The 16,176-nt window shown below is 30.5% G+C and overlaps 1 protein-coding gene and 1 long non-coding RNA gene across 5 annotated transcripts; both read right to left on the reverse strand.

Annotated features, from left to right (window-relative positions):
* Positions 1-233: 233 nt before the first annotated feature.
* LOC110266419 (uncharacterized) lies at positions 234-5,793 on the reverse strand. 4 transcript variants are annotated; one of them, XM_088500331.1, is made up of 8 exons: positions 5,045-5,793; positions 3,399-3,765; positions 2,982-3,029; positions 2,379-2,479; positions 1,899-1,974; positions 813-1,378; positions 642-705; positions 234-509 (listed from the first exon to the last, which is right to left on the reverse strand). In XM_088500331.1, the coding sequence occupies exons 4-8, from the start codon at positions 2,405-2,407 to the stop codon at positions 369-371; spliced, it is 876 nt and encodes a 291-aa protein (XP_088356457.1). In that variant the 5' UTR covers positions 2,408-2,479; positions 2,982-3,029; positions 3,399-3,765; positions 5,045-5,793; the 3' UTR covers positions 234-368. The 4 variants fall into 4 exon arrangements, with proteins under 4 accessions (XP_088356457.1, XP_088356458.1, XP_088356456.1 ...); XM_088500332.1 differs by having other exon boundaries at positions 3,388-3,765; XM_088500330.1 differs by having other exon boundaries at positions 2,982-3,035; positions 3,388-3,765.
* A 56-nt stretch (positions 5,794-5,849) lies between these two features.
* Positions 5,850-8,232, reverse strand: LOC110262547 (uncharacterized). The gene is made up of 4 exons (XR_015899337.1): positions 8,112-8,232; positions 7,057-7,205; positions 6,288-6,333; positions 5,850-6,051 (listed from the first exon to the last, which is right to left on the reverse strand). It is a non-coding gene; the product is annotated as an uncharacterized LOC110262547 (long non-coding RNA).
* Between the last annotated feature and the right edge of the window lie 7,944 nt (positions 8,233-16,176).

The following is a 16,176-nucleotide window of genomic DNA, read 5'->3' on the forward strand; positions in this document are numbered from 1 at the left end:
AAAAGATAATAAAATATTCAAACAATTGTTAGACACTAAAAAAACAGAAAAAAGAAGTCCAACAGAGATGTAGTTTACTATTACGTATTATCTTAAAAACACAAAACTTCAAGATACCTATTGATAAGAAAACAAAATATATACAACATATATAAATTTGTTCATTAAACAAAAAATAAAATATGTCCAAGACAAGTTAACATATAATTCAAAATATCCATCAAATAGAGTTATACATAGGAGGCCTAACGTCGCTAAATCGATAACTCTATCTGGCGGTTAGCTATCGAGCTGAGTTTCAAAGTAACGATATCACCCTCCTTTAAATTGTATATTCTACAACATTCACTCCACCGGACCCCAAATTTTCATTCTCCACGTCTTCCTCCACTATTCAGTAAGTGAAAAAAGAACACATTCTTCTCTACATTAGAATCTGGACTGGTGATCGTCCAAATCGAACCATTTCCAGATAGTTTAAGATACGCAGCAAATTTTGAAGCCAAATACTGCATCGAATAATTCATAGTTAACATAAACATAATATTTTCATACACAATGAATAGCAGATTTAGGAAGAACATCCAATAAGCTTGCAGGAAAAAAAAATAAAAGAAAACACTCTTTTGAGATCAAGTTACCAATCTAGATTGTCCGAGATCCAAAGCTGTGATCTTCTTTTCATAAGAAACCTCTGGAGTATATCTAATTCAGGATAATATGAATATGTTAGTCACCACACTAAAAAATAGCAAGCTATCCCATGATATTAAAATCCAAAACACAAGAAAAAAAGTTACATCTAGCATTACCTAGGATCAGCCAATTCATTTGTTGCGTTACTTTGTTCAATGACCTCCAATGATAAACTACTTCCACTCGACAAATCTATCAGATTATGTGGATTATCCCCTACCAGGGCCCCATCTTGATCATTGTCTTCATCACCATCTGATGAAAACTGATCATCCGATGGTTCAGACCCAGATAGAACAATCACATCAGTTGATGAGTCCTCATCCATCCTGGTATACTTTATGTGGAACACTCTTGATACATTATCAAGTGTCTCTGGGTCCATTAGCTCAGGAACATAGCAGTCAGGATCAAGGTGAACTTCGATAGGTTGGTTGTCCTTATCCCACAATAAAATAAAAAAAATTCCAAAACCAACATACCTAAATTGAACAGATGCCCCTCTATCGATAAGATAAAAAGTTCTAATCTGTTCAAATGAGGAATCAGTTATGAGCAACTGATCATTCTTTCTTATCACCTCCAGCACTAAACAATTATCTAACTCGTCAATGACATATAACATTGGCCCTAATCGTTCCCCATGAGTTGAAACAAAAGTTGGGGGAGGAGCTCTGTCACCCTATATTCAAATTTCTTCCCAAAGTTAATTCATGTGTAACAAAACATGCTAAAAAAGCTTCAGATAATTTAACCTAATTATTTAGCAAAGAGAGGTATTTTAAATCTACCATTATTACTAATTGAACAACACAAGAGAACAATAATCACGTAAATGAACTAACATTATAATGAGAAGAAAGCATTAGCATAAATAATTGAGAAGATTCTAGTTCAGTAAACAGCTCAATAAATTTAAACAAAATATCCATAGAAAAGGGATAAAGGGGCAAAGCAATCACTCTCAGACATGCAGAAAATAGTAGAAAATAACAAATTAAAGAACATAAAGTCAAATCAGGAATCTAATTAATTGAGATTGATACTACTGTCCAAAACTGCACATTAGCCATCAAGCTTATTAAGAATCAAAGAGAAAACTGAGAGATTTAACCCACCTATTTAATCGAAGTTAAAGATTTAACCCACCTATTGAATCGGTTAACATGCATGATATAATATTCCATAATATATTTCGTTACCTGCTTACTGAAAAGGCGAAATCTAAAAACTAGTTCTTTTCCATTGGGCCAGTATTGCTGGGTTGCTAAAAACCTCCTATTAGCACATAATGGTACGATTAGAATTTAAGATTGAGACTTTTAACCAAGAAACCAACTAACTAAGTATACAAAAAAAAAATAACAAATTAAAAGCACATTAATGAAAAATACCCAAGAGACCACGTTGGAAAACTACTACACAACATATTTTACAGATTACAACAACTTCTAAAATCTGGCCTACATATATATGAAAAGCCAATAAAATTAAATTACAACATGAAAAATATTTGAGAAAGAATTTAAAAAAAAACTATAGATGGCATAACATTGATATTTAATTGACATTAACATTTTGAAAAGTTAATCTGAAATATATTGAATGGAAAAGTAAATGAGACTTCAATCGAATTGAAAATGCAGCAAAGAAAACATCTTCTCTAATGCTCAGCACCATACCTGTTTGGATCTTCTCTATTAGCATCCATCGCGATTCAGCCTTATCAGATAGAGAGACTTCGTATAAAGATTCAAGAACAGAGAAAAGATCCTGTCTCTTACTGCAAAAGAGAGTATTATAATAAAGTAAACCCTAATATAAGATTTCAACAAATTCAATAAAAATAAGTGATAAAATTGAATCCAGAAACATAAAGAACAAATAACAACTATTGATAAACAAAAGAAGAAATAGATTAACAAAAATATGGTTATTTATTCTAGTAAACTAAATTTTTACTAATGCTAATTATAATGTTGAGAAGTTTCAGAAAGCTAACCACTACTACTAATAATAATTTAAACAAACAATCATGAATTATAAATTTGTTAATTAGAATATGCATTACAAACGATATGAAAAAAAAAAGAAAATATACAAAAATTAGATCAATATTAAAATATAAAAGACCAGAATGAATATTCAAAAATCATAAATATGATAAAACTAATTTCAAAAAAATCTTTTTTATATTTTAAAATAATCAATAAAATAATGTAAACAATGATTATATTTTTTAAGCTGAGGAAGAGTTTACAAAACCTAAAAGAATAAAGCCATACCTGAGAATATGAAATTGGGATTAATAGTTGGGGTAGTTTCCAAAATAACTGATCCTTGTAGAGAACACAAAAAAAAAAAAAAAATCAATGTAAAATTAAAATCATGCTAACAGAAAGCATGAACAAAAAGAACTTGATAAGAATCAGATGTTGCGCTCAAGGAAGTATGAGACATGTCATGTGTTGAAAATCAATTGTTTCTTTCTTTTTCTTTAAATTTGTAGCTAAACTTTCACTGAATAATACATGCATGTCCAAAAAAAATATAAGTTTAAAGGCAAATAAAGCTAGCAAAACTGAAAAGAAAACGAAAAGAAAAATACAAAATAGAAAACTTAGTTACTAGTGCAACAATTAGGGCAAAAACTGAAATTGATGCTTGATTTTCAGTTTTTAAAGGATTTACTTTAACAGCACCTCCGTTGTTACTTGGCTGAAGTTTAGTGTCTCGATCTGTCAAAACCTGAAGATAATGAAGTATCCGCCGAGTCACCGAGCAACACTGGTCTGTCGCATGGATTGGAAGCACTGGGAGCCACCGCAGATGAGGACAGGTTGGTACCTTGTAGGAGGATATGGGCTTTTGAATATGGAAAAGTCCGGTGGTAGACTTTGCCGGTTGAGCGAGGTGAAAGGATACAGAGAAAGACAAAGGAGGTTCAGTAAGTATTTTGTTGTTGCGTCTCTTTCTTTTTTTTTTTTCGCTGGGGTAAAGGTGGAAAGAGTGGGTCGTGACCTTTGGGTTTTTACTCTTTACTGGTGATTACTGTTGATCTTCTTATACCTAAGAAAAAATTAAAAGAACACAAAAATAAAAGATGGTTAATTTTTTTTTAAAAAAAAATTATACTGGACCATTATGAAGAATTAATTACTAATGATTATAAAAAATTTTAATATTCGAATTCTTAAGAAGTACTTATTTTTTTTAGTATTTATCACAATTAAAAAGAAGAGTTAAATCTTGAAAAAAATATATCATAAATTATTTTCTTTATTTATTTCTAAGTTTTTTATATTAATAAATTTGATGTATCCTAAACTTTAAGTAATGTTCACATTTTTTTCAATTATTTTTTCTATTGTTAATGCGCATAAAAATGATGAAAAATCACAAAATGCTAAAAAAAAAATAAAAAACTAAATTATTAATAAAAATTTTACGTGACACAAAAGTCATTAAGATACAAATTATGAAAATTAGATAAAAAAATAATTACGGATATATTTATTTTTTTAAAAAATATTTGCTCATTCTTAAATATGATAGATGTTAAAACAAAAAGCTGATTATTCTTAACAAATTTGGTACTTAAAGTGTTTTTAATAGGACTTAATTAATGATAATGATCTTGAGTTCAAGTAATAAAAAAATGACCTTTTCTATTCTCAACTTCTAATTTCTTTTTAATTAGATATTTTTTTTATATAATCTTGTAGTAGAATAATAATAAGACATTTTTATAAAATTTTAATCAACTCAAAAAAAATTAGAACCAACTAATATTCACCATAATTATAGTTTGAAAAATTAATATTTACTTTTTAATGATTCAAATGAAATTTATATACCAGAATGAAAAATATTTTACTTAAGAATTATGACTAAAATCACCAACAATCCGTTCTTTCTTCATTTTTGAAGAGATATTCTTGTGTTCATGTAAAACTTTCCTAAAAAAGTTAAACGTGCCTCAACCTTGAACCAATAACAAATTGCTTTGTAAGAATATACGATACATGTTAAAAAAATTTTTTGATTATTGTTACTAATTTTGGTATTAAAATTCTTTTTAATAAGACTTAATTAATAATCTTGAGTTCAAGTAATAAAAAACTGACATTTTCTATTATCAACTTCTCTCTTTTTAATTAGATATTGTTTTGATATAATCTTGAATGGAATAAGATTAATAGATTTTTATAAAATTTTAATCACCTCAAAGATAATTAGAACCAACTAATATTCACCATAATTATAGCTTGAAAAAATCAACACTTCTTAATTATTCAAATGAAATCTATAGACCACAATGAAAAGTATTTTAGTTAAAAATTATTACCCAAATTACCAACAATCAGATCTTTCTTTACTTTTGAACAGACCTTATCAAATCAAAGGTAACATCCTAGGAATCTTTCTCGAGAGATGTCTATGTCAGTACCATGTTATCAACTTGTAACTAGAGTATCAAAGCAAAGATAAAATCCTAGGAATCTTTCTCCACCACATAAGTAAAACCAGAATGAAACTTCAATACCTATGAAAAATGAATTTTATATAATGCAATCTGCAAATAATGGGAAATTAAAACAATAAGGATCACACTTCAAAATATATGATGCTGCAAACCGAACGAAGGCCCACAAATGGCAAAATCACACTAATAGGTAATGGATCCAGCAAGAGCATAATTTTCGAGAAGCCAATTCACAAATAAATTAGAAATTTTTCTCTAGAAAATTCATTTAAACCTATCAATTATGAAGATTGACCCAGATGAAAATTAAATAAAAAACACAAACTTTTATCAATCACGCAAAAGAGGCCAGCTAAAACTTCAAGACATTTGAAAAACAATAAATTCTACACCCAAAAAAAGGACAAATTTGAGACCAACCCACAACAATTAAAAATCAACTAATCACTTTTTTTCTCATCGATAATTTTCTTTCAACCTAAACCTAGATTAGAAAATCATTAAGGAGGTTCATTAAAGTCTTACTTTAAAACTTTACCAACTTCCTAAAAACATATGAAGATAAGTGGATTTTTGTCCTACCATACCAAACATAAGATAACTTTTATTACTAAAGGAAACACGAGAGAGAGAGAGAGAGAGAGAGAGAGAGAGAGAGAGAGAGAGAGAGAGAGAGAGAGAGAGAGAGAGAGAGAGAGAGAGAGAGAGAGAGAGAGAGAGTATTATCATCGGCGCTGCGAGCAAGACTGCTGCCTCCATCAGAAGAGAAGATCCGATTAGACAAAGAATCAGCTAAAAATCATGATTCTTAGTGCATGAGTAAACCAATTGACCTGTGATGTTTAATATCACAGAGGGGAAACATCTTCCTACATAATTAGAAGAAGAAGTTAGAAAACATACTAACATAGGTTTAATTAATGTTAATGATGAATTCCTACAAACTAATAAGCATACAATCAGATCTTTCTTTACTTTTGAACAGACCTTATTGTGTCTCTGTGAAATTTTACTTAGAAATTCAAAAGTGTCTCAACCTTAAACTGATACCAAACCAGTGTCTAAGAATATATAAATCATGTCAAACAACGATCAAGAAAATTACCTGCGAATCGTGCACTGGCAAAAGAGAACAGTATCACGGGTGGTGCCTGAAATACAGAGATGTCTATATCAGTACCATGTTATCAACTGTTAACCAGAGTGTCAAAGCAAAGGTAAGATCATAGGAATCTTTCTCCACCACATAAGTAAAACCAGAATGAAACTTCAATACCGATGAAAAGTGGATTTTACATAATGCAATCTGCAAATAATGGGAAATGAAAACAATAAGAACCACACTGCAAAATATATCATGCTGCAAACCAAATGAAGCCTTACAAATTGCAAAATCACACTAATAGGAAATGGATCTAGCAAGAGCATAATATTCGAGAACCCAATTTGGAAATAAATCAGAATGTTTTCTCTAGAAAATTCATTTAAACACATCAATTATGAAGATTGACCCAAATGAAAATAAAATAAAAAATACAAACTTTTTATCACTCATGTAAAAGAGTTCAGCTGAAACTTCAAGAGATTTGAAAAATAAAATAAAAGTAAAACCCAAAAAAAAAAGACAAATTTGAGACGAACCCACACTAATTCAAAATCAACTAATCACTTTTTTTTCTCATGGATAATTTTCTTTCAACCTGAACCTAGATTAGAAAATCATTAGGGAGGTTGATTAAAGTCTTACTTTATCACTTTACTAACTTCCTGAAAATATATGAACATAAGTCAATTTTTATCCTACCATACCATAGATAACATAAATTTGATTACTAAATGAAACATGAGAGAGAGAGAGAGAGAGAGAGAGAAACTATTATCATGGGCACTGCTAGCAAGCCTGCTGCCTCCATCAGAAGAGAAGACCCCATTAACCAAAGAATTAGCTCAAAATCATGATTCTTGGTGGATGAGTAAACCAATTGACATGTGATGTTTAATATCACAGAGGAGAAATACCTTCCTACATAATTAGAAAAAGAAGTTAGAAAACATACTAACATAGGTTTAATTAATGTTAATGATGAATTCCTACAAACCAATAAGTATAAAATTGATTCTGAAAACACATGATTAACTAACAATCAGAAGATAAAAGCATCAAAGATTGTAAACACATAATAATCAAAATCCACCATTTGTTGCAAGGAATCCATATCCACAGGAAATAAAATTTAAAGAGAAGAAAATACCTACTCATTACACATAACGTTATAATCTACTAACTTTAAAACATCTGCACTAAAAAAGCTTTCTCCTTCATTTCCTTTACAGTGTATATCGAAGTTATAGTTATATGAAAGTGCTCAAGCTTAACTTCAACCGGGATGGCAATAATTCAAACTCTGATCCATGTACATTAGAAACCCAAAAAGCACACAGTTATACCTAAGAGACACCTAATGAAGCACTAAGAGACAGAGAAGAGGAAACCACAACGAAACCCAAGAATCTAATATTATGCACAATTTCACTTAACTCTTATAAAATATCCCACTTCTAACCGAAATGAGACAAAATAGAACAGACAAAAACCCCCCAATTACTACCTCCTTCCCCCAACTTACTCCTCAACTAACCTCATCCCGAAAACCTAAAATCACTCGTAAATCTCAAATTTACCCCCAAACGCAGAAGATCGAAAATGCGGCACAATTCCACCTAAAAATCAGTATCCAAATTCACCACACCATACACAAACGATTGCACAAGCTGCCAAAATCGAGCCCAACGCAGAATGCGAGAAAATAAATCATAGATTTGCAAAGAAAATAAAAAACCAGACATGAAAGAAGGGGGATAATAAAAAGATTTCTAGAGAGAGAAAGACTAGGCTTTTGATACAGAGAGAGAAAGAGCATGAACTCACAGCGACATTGAGGTGGCTCCATTGAAGCTCGAGACTGATCCCCCGGCCGAAGAGTGTCGAGGAGCCAAAGCGTTAGGGTTTCAAAAAGGGAATATGTTAAACAAAAAAAAGGGAATATGCATCTAATATTACTTTATGCATTTATAAATAACAAAAAATATATATATATATAACAAAATGCATACATATTAAAAAAAATAATGAGTCAAATATATGTTAAACAAAATAGAGATAGAATAAAAAAATAAAAAATTAAAAGAAAGAAGAAGAAGAAAAAAGAGAAAAAAGATTTATAAAAAAAAAAATATGAGAAACAATAAAGTGTAAATTTAGTAATATACATCCCATGATTTTTTTTTAATAAATTCAAAAATCATTTAACCTTTTTAACTTGATCAAATTTAAAAAGTGTAAAAAGATTATATATAAGCATGTAATCCATTAATGTGAGCATGAAAAGATTATATGTGACCGAAAAAGTTTGCATAATGGAATAGAAACAAATTTTTCACGTATAAACTTTTCACATTTTTAAAATTTGACCAAATTAAAAAAGTTAAATGATTTTTTAATTTATGAAAAAAATTAATGAGATGTATATTACTAAATTTATATTTTACTGTTTCAAATCCTTTTTTTTTAATTTTTTTTATAAATCTTTTTTCTCTTTTTTCTTCTTCTTCTTTCTTTTAATTTTTTATTTTTTTATTCTGTCTCTATTTTGTTTAACATATATTTGACTCATTATTTTTTTAATATATATATATATATAAATGCATAAAGTAATATTTTTTCACTAATTATTTATAAATGTATTAAGAGGAAATATATTTTTTCCGATAAAAAAGGGAAGAAAGAAATCATAAAAAGAATATCTCTCTCACACACACACTTCACTAATTATTTATAAATGTATTAAGAGGAAATATATTTTTTTCGATAAAAAAGGGAAGAAAGAAATCATAAAAAGAATATGTCACATTATTTTTTTCCTTTTTAAAACTCAGTAAAATAATTTATGTGAGAGTAATAGTTATTTAGAATGTTTCAATTTTCATTCTATTAATAGAAAAAAATTTCTTTGTATAAAAACGGGAAGTAAAAATAAATACAAATTATAACACAATTAAAAAGAAATACATTTTTTCAATGATTTTGGGGTCATTAATTATATTATTGCATACATTTAAATAACTTGTATATATATATATATATATATATATATATATATATATATGTATATATATATATATATATATATAAAATAACCATGGTTTATTCAACAAGACAGAGAAATATACCACACATAGAAATTTAAATATATAAAAGAGAACAATAAGTTTCATAAACATCACAACTCCAGAAATGACTTGATATTACATACTAAAATAGATATGTTGACAACAGATTTTACCAATTTTTTAACTACTTAACACAACTAAGCAAAGTTCTGACAATTCTTTACAGAGTTGGAATTATATTATGGATATCTATATATATTGTAATGTAACAAATGATTAGACACTACACTCATCCATCCTTTCAACAGCCTCGACAGTATTTTTACATTGTCCAAAAGAACTCCGAAGCTCTTTCCTAATAGTGAGAGACTGATGACTCCCAAATAAATTCGAACCTTGTGAGGATGAGATTCTTGCATGAAAATCATGGTTAACAGTCTACAAATAATACATCAAAATATAAGAACAACGAATGAAGAAGCTACAAAAAAAATAAAATAAAAAAAGATGAGAAAGAAACCAGGTATGATGAAACTTTGAAGAGCAATAAAACAAATATTAAACAAATAAAGTAAAAAAATTTAAGCGATACATATGTAGGAATATATCTGTCACTATTCACATAGTTTAAAAAGAGATAAAGAATCAAAGTGAATTAGGTCAACAAATACCCAACAATTCCAGTTGAGAACAGAAATGGTGAAGCCTGACCCACTGTAAGAGTTGAACTCGATGAACACTGAATGCTTGCATTGGAGTGAAACTGAACTGGATTCTTAAATTCAAAAGGAAAATGAGGAACAAAAGGATCCAGATCAAATTTCTAAATTGAACAACAAAGGAATAACATCAGTAACCATTAACACATGACACATGGAAAACACAGAACAATATAGCCAATTCAGGTTGACCTGATTAGAAACAAATTTGACTAACTCAACATCAGATTCACTTAACAATCTTATCACCTACTGTTGATCATCGCTGGAGTCCTCCAAAAACTTCATAATTTCAACATCATCACATACTGCACGAACAACGTGAAGAGATGTGTTCAATTCATATCCAACAGGTCTAGGATCCACTATGAACACAATTTTCTTGTTCATCAACTGAGAAATCAACCGATTCGGAATAGTGTAATCATCGGTTGACTAAGGAAAAAAAAAGAGAAGGTACATTAGTAAAATTGACATACCTGAACCATAAATATTAAACCGAAAAGAAGGACAACTAAATTAAATTAAAACTAAAATGATTACTTGGGAGGATTTTCTTTCGTCTATCGAAAAGTCTGAACAACTCTTTTTGAGTACTTGCATCACCTCATCATCCTCAAATATGAAAATATTGCTGCCATTTGAATGGGAAACAATAATTTTGATCCGATACCTAAATAATGTAAAGAAAAAAAATATACGGTGAGAAACATGTGTAGAAGATGCAATAAAGCAAAAAGAAAACTGGTACCAACAACTCCGAGAGATAAAATAGATACCTTCTTATGGCATCAACACACTCAACTCTACACAGATAACAATAAAATACATTCCCAACATGAGAAACAAGTGCATTACACAAACAACAGTAGTACTACCACTTCTGATGTTTCAGCACATCAATAATCTCACCGATCAAAAAACAAATCTGATCCTGTAGAGAAACAATAATTTGTATATTATGATACATTTTTTTTTATCATACTACACATTTTGAAACACAGTTCAGATGGTTGAAAACAAAAACATAAATACTAACATTTCTTGATGCAGAAGAATATATCTTAGCACAAAGAATGTCAGCAAGCATCTCTTTAATGCTATGCAGTTGTATTGGAACACCAGATATGACTTGGTTCTCATAACTTCTAAGCTGTCCATACCGAGAGAAGTCTTCAAATATTGGGCTAAAGGCCGAATCAGAACTAACATCCTTAAAATTTGGAAAGAAAACATGAATTATTAAACGCAGCCAATTTTATAAAGTATGAGGCAAAATCATGTTGGCATGTAAAGGAAACCATTCAAAACAACAGCCAAATAATTAGAAAATGGGATTGACACACTATATATAAAAATGATTCCTCCAATTCATCCACTGATCAGCACTAACCTTGATGCACTAACCTTGATGCACTGATCAGCCTGAAGTTTGTTGAAAAATCGTGCATCACTAATGACATTGATGACTTTAAAGGTACCATAAAGGTACCACAATAACCCTGAGTGCTAATCCTCTTTGCTTGAACTTTGAAAATAATTTCTTTTCCAAGGAGTTTATGTAAAAAACTATGGATAGTATCGATGCTCAATTCTCTGTCATAGATATTGAAAAGTGATCACTAATTATTGGACAAAAATAAAGTATAAGAAATACTTATTCATAGAGTATACAGCAATAAAATATAAGTGGATAAACTATACATCGATTTCATCTTCTAACAACAAAAACACATCAGAACAGGTTCTCCCTAATAGCTTAGTGGCTGGGCTGTCTAACAAGACAAACATTCCACAAGAAGTACCGTCTTCAACAAGTATCTTAATCCTGTAACTATAACAAAGAAAATAAATATGAGATTCACCTATTTCTGAGTCCAAGAAGAGGCTGATACAACGAAGGCTACTTATATTATTGAATCAGAGCACACGAAAGAAAATTTGTAAATCATAACCTGGATTTACCTTATCATAAAATGCTGAACATCTCTTCTGCACAGCTGACAATGGAACACATTATCATCACCTACAATAGGATGACCGCAAACACAAGAAAAAAACCACCACTCCGGATCTTCAACAATCTCCTTAATTTTTCCAACCACAAAGAATTGTCCATCCTATTAGAAAAAAAAATTATGAATTGAATCAGTAAGGGATGTCTACAATTTTCAGAAATCAATTAACATCAGTACTTCTTACATAACACTAAAACATGTTAAAAAACTAATAGTGCGCACCTCATTGTTTGCCTTAAGATTATCAATAGTGCGTATTAGCTTCCAATCAAAAGATTCATCATCAATTACACATACTAAATCCCCAACCTCATTACTACGAAGTCTACTGAAATGGTGGCTCGCAATACCATATCTATTTAAAACGAAAAAAATTAATATTAGGATAAAAGAATTTAAAGAAGAGAGTTATAGAGGGACACAAAGAGAAAGAGAGAAACAGAAAGAGATAGAGAGTGAGTGAGTGATAGAGAGGGAGGCACAAATTTCGAGTTTAGAGAGGCAAAACTTAAAGAGAAGTGAATAAAACTAACTGATTCAGAAAATTCACAGTTTCCTGCATATCAGGGTTGATCAAAACTCGGGAAATATTGATGACATTTTGGAGACTGACTTTATCTATAAATCAGAAAAGACAATAAGAAGAAATTAATTCATAAAGAAAGTATTCATTGGTATAAAAAAATATTTAAACAAATCAAACTGAGACATGTGCAACATGGACAACTCTTCACCTCCATTGACTTTGATTTTGAAAGATTGCAGAATTACAACAGGTGGTCTCTGGTACCTTTTCAAAGTATTCATGTCTATAAGAGCAGGACAATCACCAACAAAATTGCAGGAGATTTTTTTTCCTGGGTAATGATTATAAGAAAGGATGGACAAGAATAGAATAATTCAAGAGCAATAAAAAAACAAGAAAAACAAACACAAGGTAATTTAAAAAAAGAATAAGGAACAGAAACATAATCGATACCCATCAGCAAAAACTTCAAGGGTCAGAACTTTCAATATCTTTCCATTACACTCAACATCCATTCTCTTTTTCAATCCACAAAGGACCCCAACAAAATCTGTTTAGTAAAATTATAGAAGACAAGATTAAACCCTCAAATAGAATACCATGAGACATTTGTTTGAATTTTTATTAATTTCAATTTAAAACACCTTTATAATGGTTCATATTTCAAAAACTGAAACTTACCTATTAAGTACTCATAATCAACGCACTTCTGAAGAATCTGGTCCATAGAAGTTACACTTAAACCAGGGTTGGGTATGACTGTAGTTGAATAGAGGTACTACACTTGAATCTTTCATTCACATTTTTTTCCATCAAGAGAGTTTTATAAAACTCTTGGACTCACGAATTTGGAGTATCCTACTTTCACGCAATTCACAGGGTTCAACAAGCAATCGATATTTCACGATCAAGGATGTAGTACTCTTTGTAGTAGCGGTCCTTATATATCGTATTAACAATCGAAAGATGGTCGAAAGAAAAGATCTCTATTTGACAGGGCTTCTTCCTATACCTATGAATTCCATTCCCAAGGGCAGGTTCTTACGCGTTACTCACCCGTCCGCCACTGGAAACACCACTTCAAAGGATGCGAAATCGATGTCTTGTAACCCTGACCAATCCACGATTAGGTATCACTTTGAAATCGGAAATAATGAACACTTTTCCTCCTTTTAATTGATCAATAAAAGTTGCAATCAAATCATCCTCAATAGTTGCTTGGATTTTGTGGTGCTGAAAAAAAAAACAGGAAAAAAAACACCTCAACCCTTATAAATATTATACCATCAGACATTACATGCTAAAAATTATCACATATAGAATTTTAAAAAACAGAATTTAGTTAACTAAAAAATGAGTTTTTGATAGAACATATGCACACACACACACAGACACATACACACATATTCACCTGCTTATCCATCAAGACCATGTGTAAGAGTTTCTGCATACTTTCATTAACAATGGTAGCATCTTCCCAAATGGTCAAGATCTTAGCCTCAATACTCCAAGCTTCCTTCCATGGAGAGATTTTTCCAAGAGCATCAATAGCAAGACTCATCTTATAAATAGTAGAGATGAAAGAATGTAGATGCAAAAAACAGAAAGCAAAATGTTGGCAAGAGAAAACTGTGTCGAATCTGAGTCTTATCTCAATGGAAGGGAATGCAAGAGAAGAGAACCAAGTAAGGAACAAGTGATACCTTCTGAGAGATCAGCACAATACTCCATCACCTCATCACTACTTATAGCAGAGAAATGAGCAACCCTATAACGCAAAGCTTGTAGAATACATTTCTGTTGAAGTCCTTGCATAGATTGATTGATTGATTGACAGATGACTTTCAATGTGTCCATACTTAATTAAATTACATATACTCATACCTCTATATATAGCTATGTCATATCAACCTATCTATGAATCTATATACATCTATCTATCTATCTATCTATCTATAAACCAACAATACCTATTGATTCATGATATCTTTGACTATATAATTATACTGTTCCCCACCAATATGAGTGGTGAGATAGAACACATGATCAAGATTCACCCAAATAAAAATAAAATAAAAGTTACAAACTTTTATCAATCATGCCCAAGAGCTCAGCTGAAACTCCAAGAGAGCTGAAAAAGAAAGTAAAAACTACACCCAAATAAAAAGATAAATTTCAAACCAACCCGGACTAATTCAAAATCAACAAAGCACTTGTTTGTGGTCGATAATTTTGTTTTTAACCTGAAACAGAAATGAACTTAAAAAACGATATCCCTTTTTCAAATTGTTATCTTTTAAATATAGTAGAGCTCCCAATAACAAGAGGCTTTGGAGATATTTCAATTGAAAAAATGTTGACATCCTAGTTTGATTTTTATCACCATAGATTTTAAGGACACCATTTTCCTGAGACCAAACACGGAAAAAACCGTACAAATGAAAAGAAGTATATTGTCCCAAAAGCCCCTGTATAAATGGTATAGTCCCTTGCATGCTTCCCACTGGAATCCCTTCTCTCCTTCACTACCTGAAGACACTCACAAAGAAAACAAATGACCCAAAATAGCTGGTAAGAAAAATAAAAAAAAAACCGATCACAATTGAACATAGTTTCTACACAAATAGCTCAGAAGAAAAAATAATTTAACTTAACTTTGTTGCAAATTTTCAGACCCCATCTCGATTTTCAGTGGAACCCGGTTGTAATTTCAGATCCAAAACCAGCTCCATTCTCAATTGATCTCTTATATATCTTCATCTATCAACAGATTACAATATAAAAATTAGTAAATTAGAATTCTATTTTAAACAAAAGGAAACAAATCACAGAGAGCACGATGATGATAGGAATACTGTTTCGAGGAGACGTTTGGGACCGAAAATGTCGACCGAAGTGGGTAACCTTGATGCACAGTTTTCCGACGGAGAGAAAACTCGGATAATCCAAGAAACGATCCAGAAACACGAACTGCATGGAGATAAAGAGAGCGGGTTGAGGATGCTGAGCGACGAATCGGGGTCACAACAACCACATAGAAAAAAGAGGCAGGAACGCGAGAGTGGCAACAGCTAGCAAAAGGAGAAAAGAGAAAGATAGGGCTGAGGTCTCAGTAAGGAAGGAGAAAGTTATGAGGAAGATGACTATTGATGTTCCATAACACCCATTGAGCATCGAACAAAGTAATGAAACCAAAATAAACCAATATTAAACATTCGAAGATTATTATAATTATATTTTATTAATCCAATACTATTGTAATTAAAAGCAAATAAAATCAGCAACAATGAAAGCTCATCGTTAAACACTCCTTATTAAGTATGGAGTGCTGTACATTTTGTTAATTAGTTAAATCTGAACTATTTATTTACTATATCTTATTTGAATGATCTGAGTTTAAAAACCTAACTCGTTAATTAGATGAAGCATTTTTTTTATGTTTTAAATCCTTTTATAAGTTTCAAATATTAGCTTGAAGTCCAAAACAAAAATAAAATAGTATAAAAATATTAAAATCAACATATCTGTACAACAAAAGAAATTACTGGTGTTTAAAACTAA

Source organism: Arachis ipaensis, chromosome B9, assembly GCF_059453495.1.
Source record: "Arachis ipaensis isolate K30076 ecotype BB chromosome B9, ASM5945349v1, whole genome shotgun sequence".
NCBI classification, from domain to species: Eukaryota; Viridiplantae; Streptophyta; class Magnoliopsida; order Fabales; family Fabaceae; genus Arachis; species Arachis ipaensis.

What these genes read in the sequence shown, in the direction of transcription:
- LOC110266419 (XM_088500331.1), bottom strand. Translation starts at nt 2,407, where the DNA reads ATGGATGCTAATAGAGAAGATCCAAACAG. An exon ending in AATGAATTGGCTGATCCTAG is followed by an intron (nt 706 to 812) that starts GTAATGCTAGAT and finishes ATCCTGAATTAG; the next exon opens with ATATACTCCAGAGGTTTCTT. An exon ending in ATCTCGGACAATCTAGATTG is followed by an intron (nt 510 to 641) that starts GTAACTTGATCT and finishes TATTCGATGCAG; the next exon opens with TATTTGGCTTCAAAATTTGC.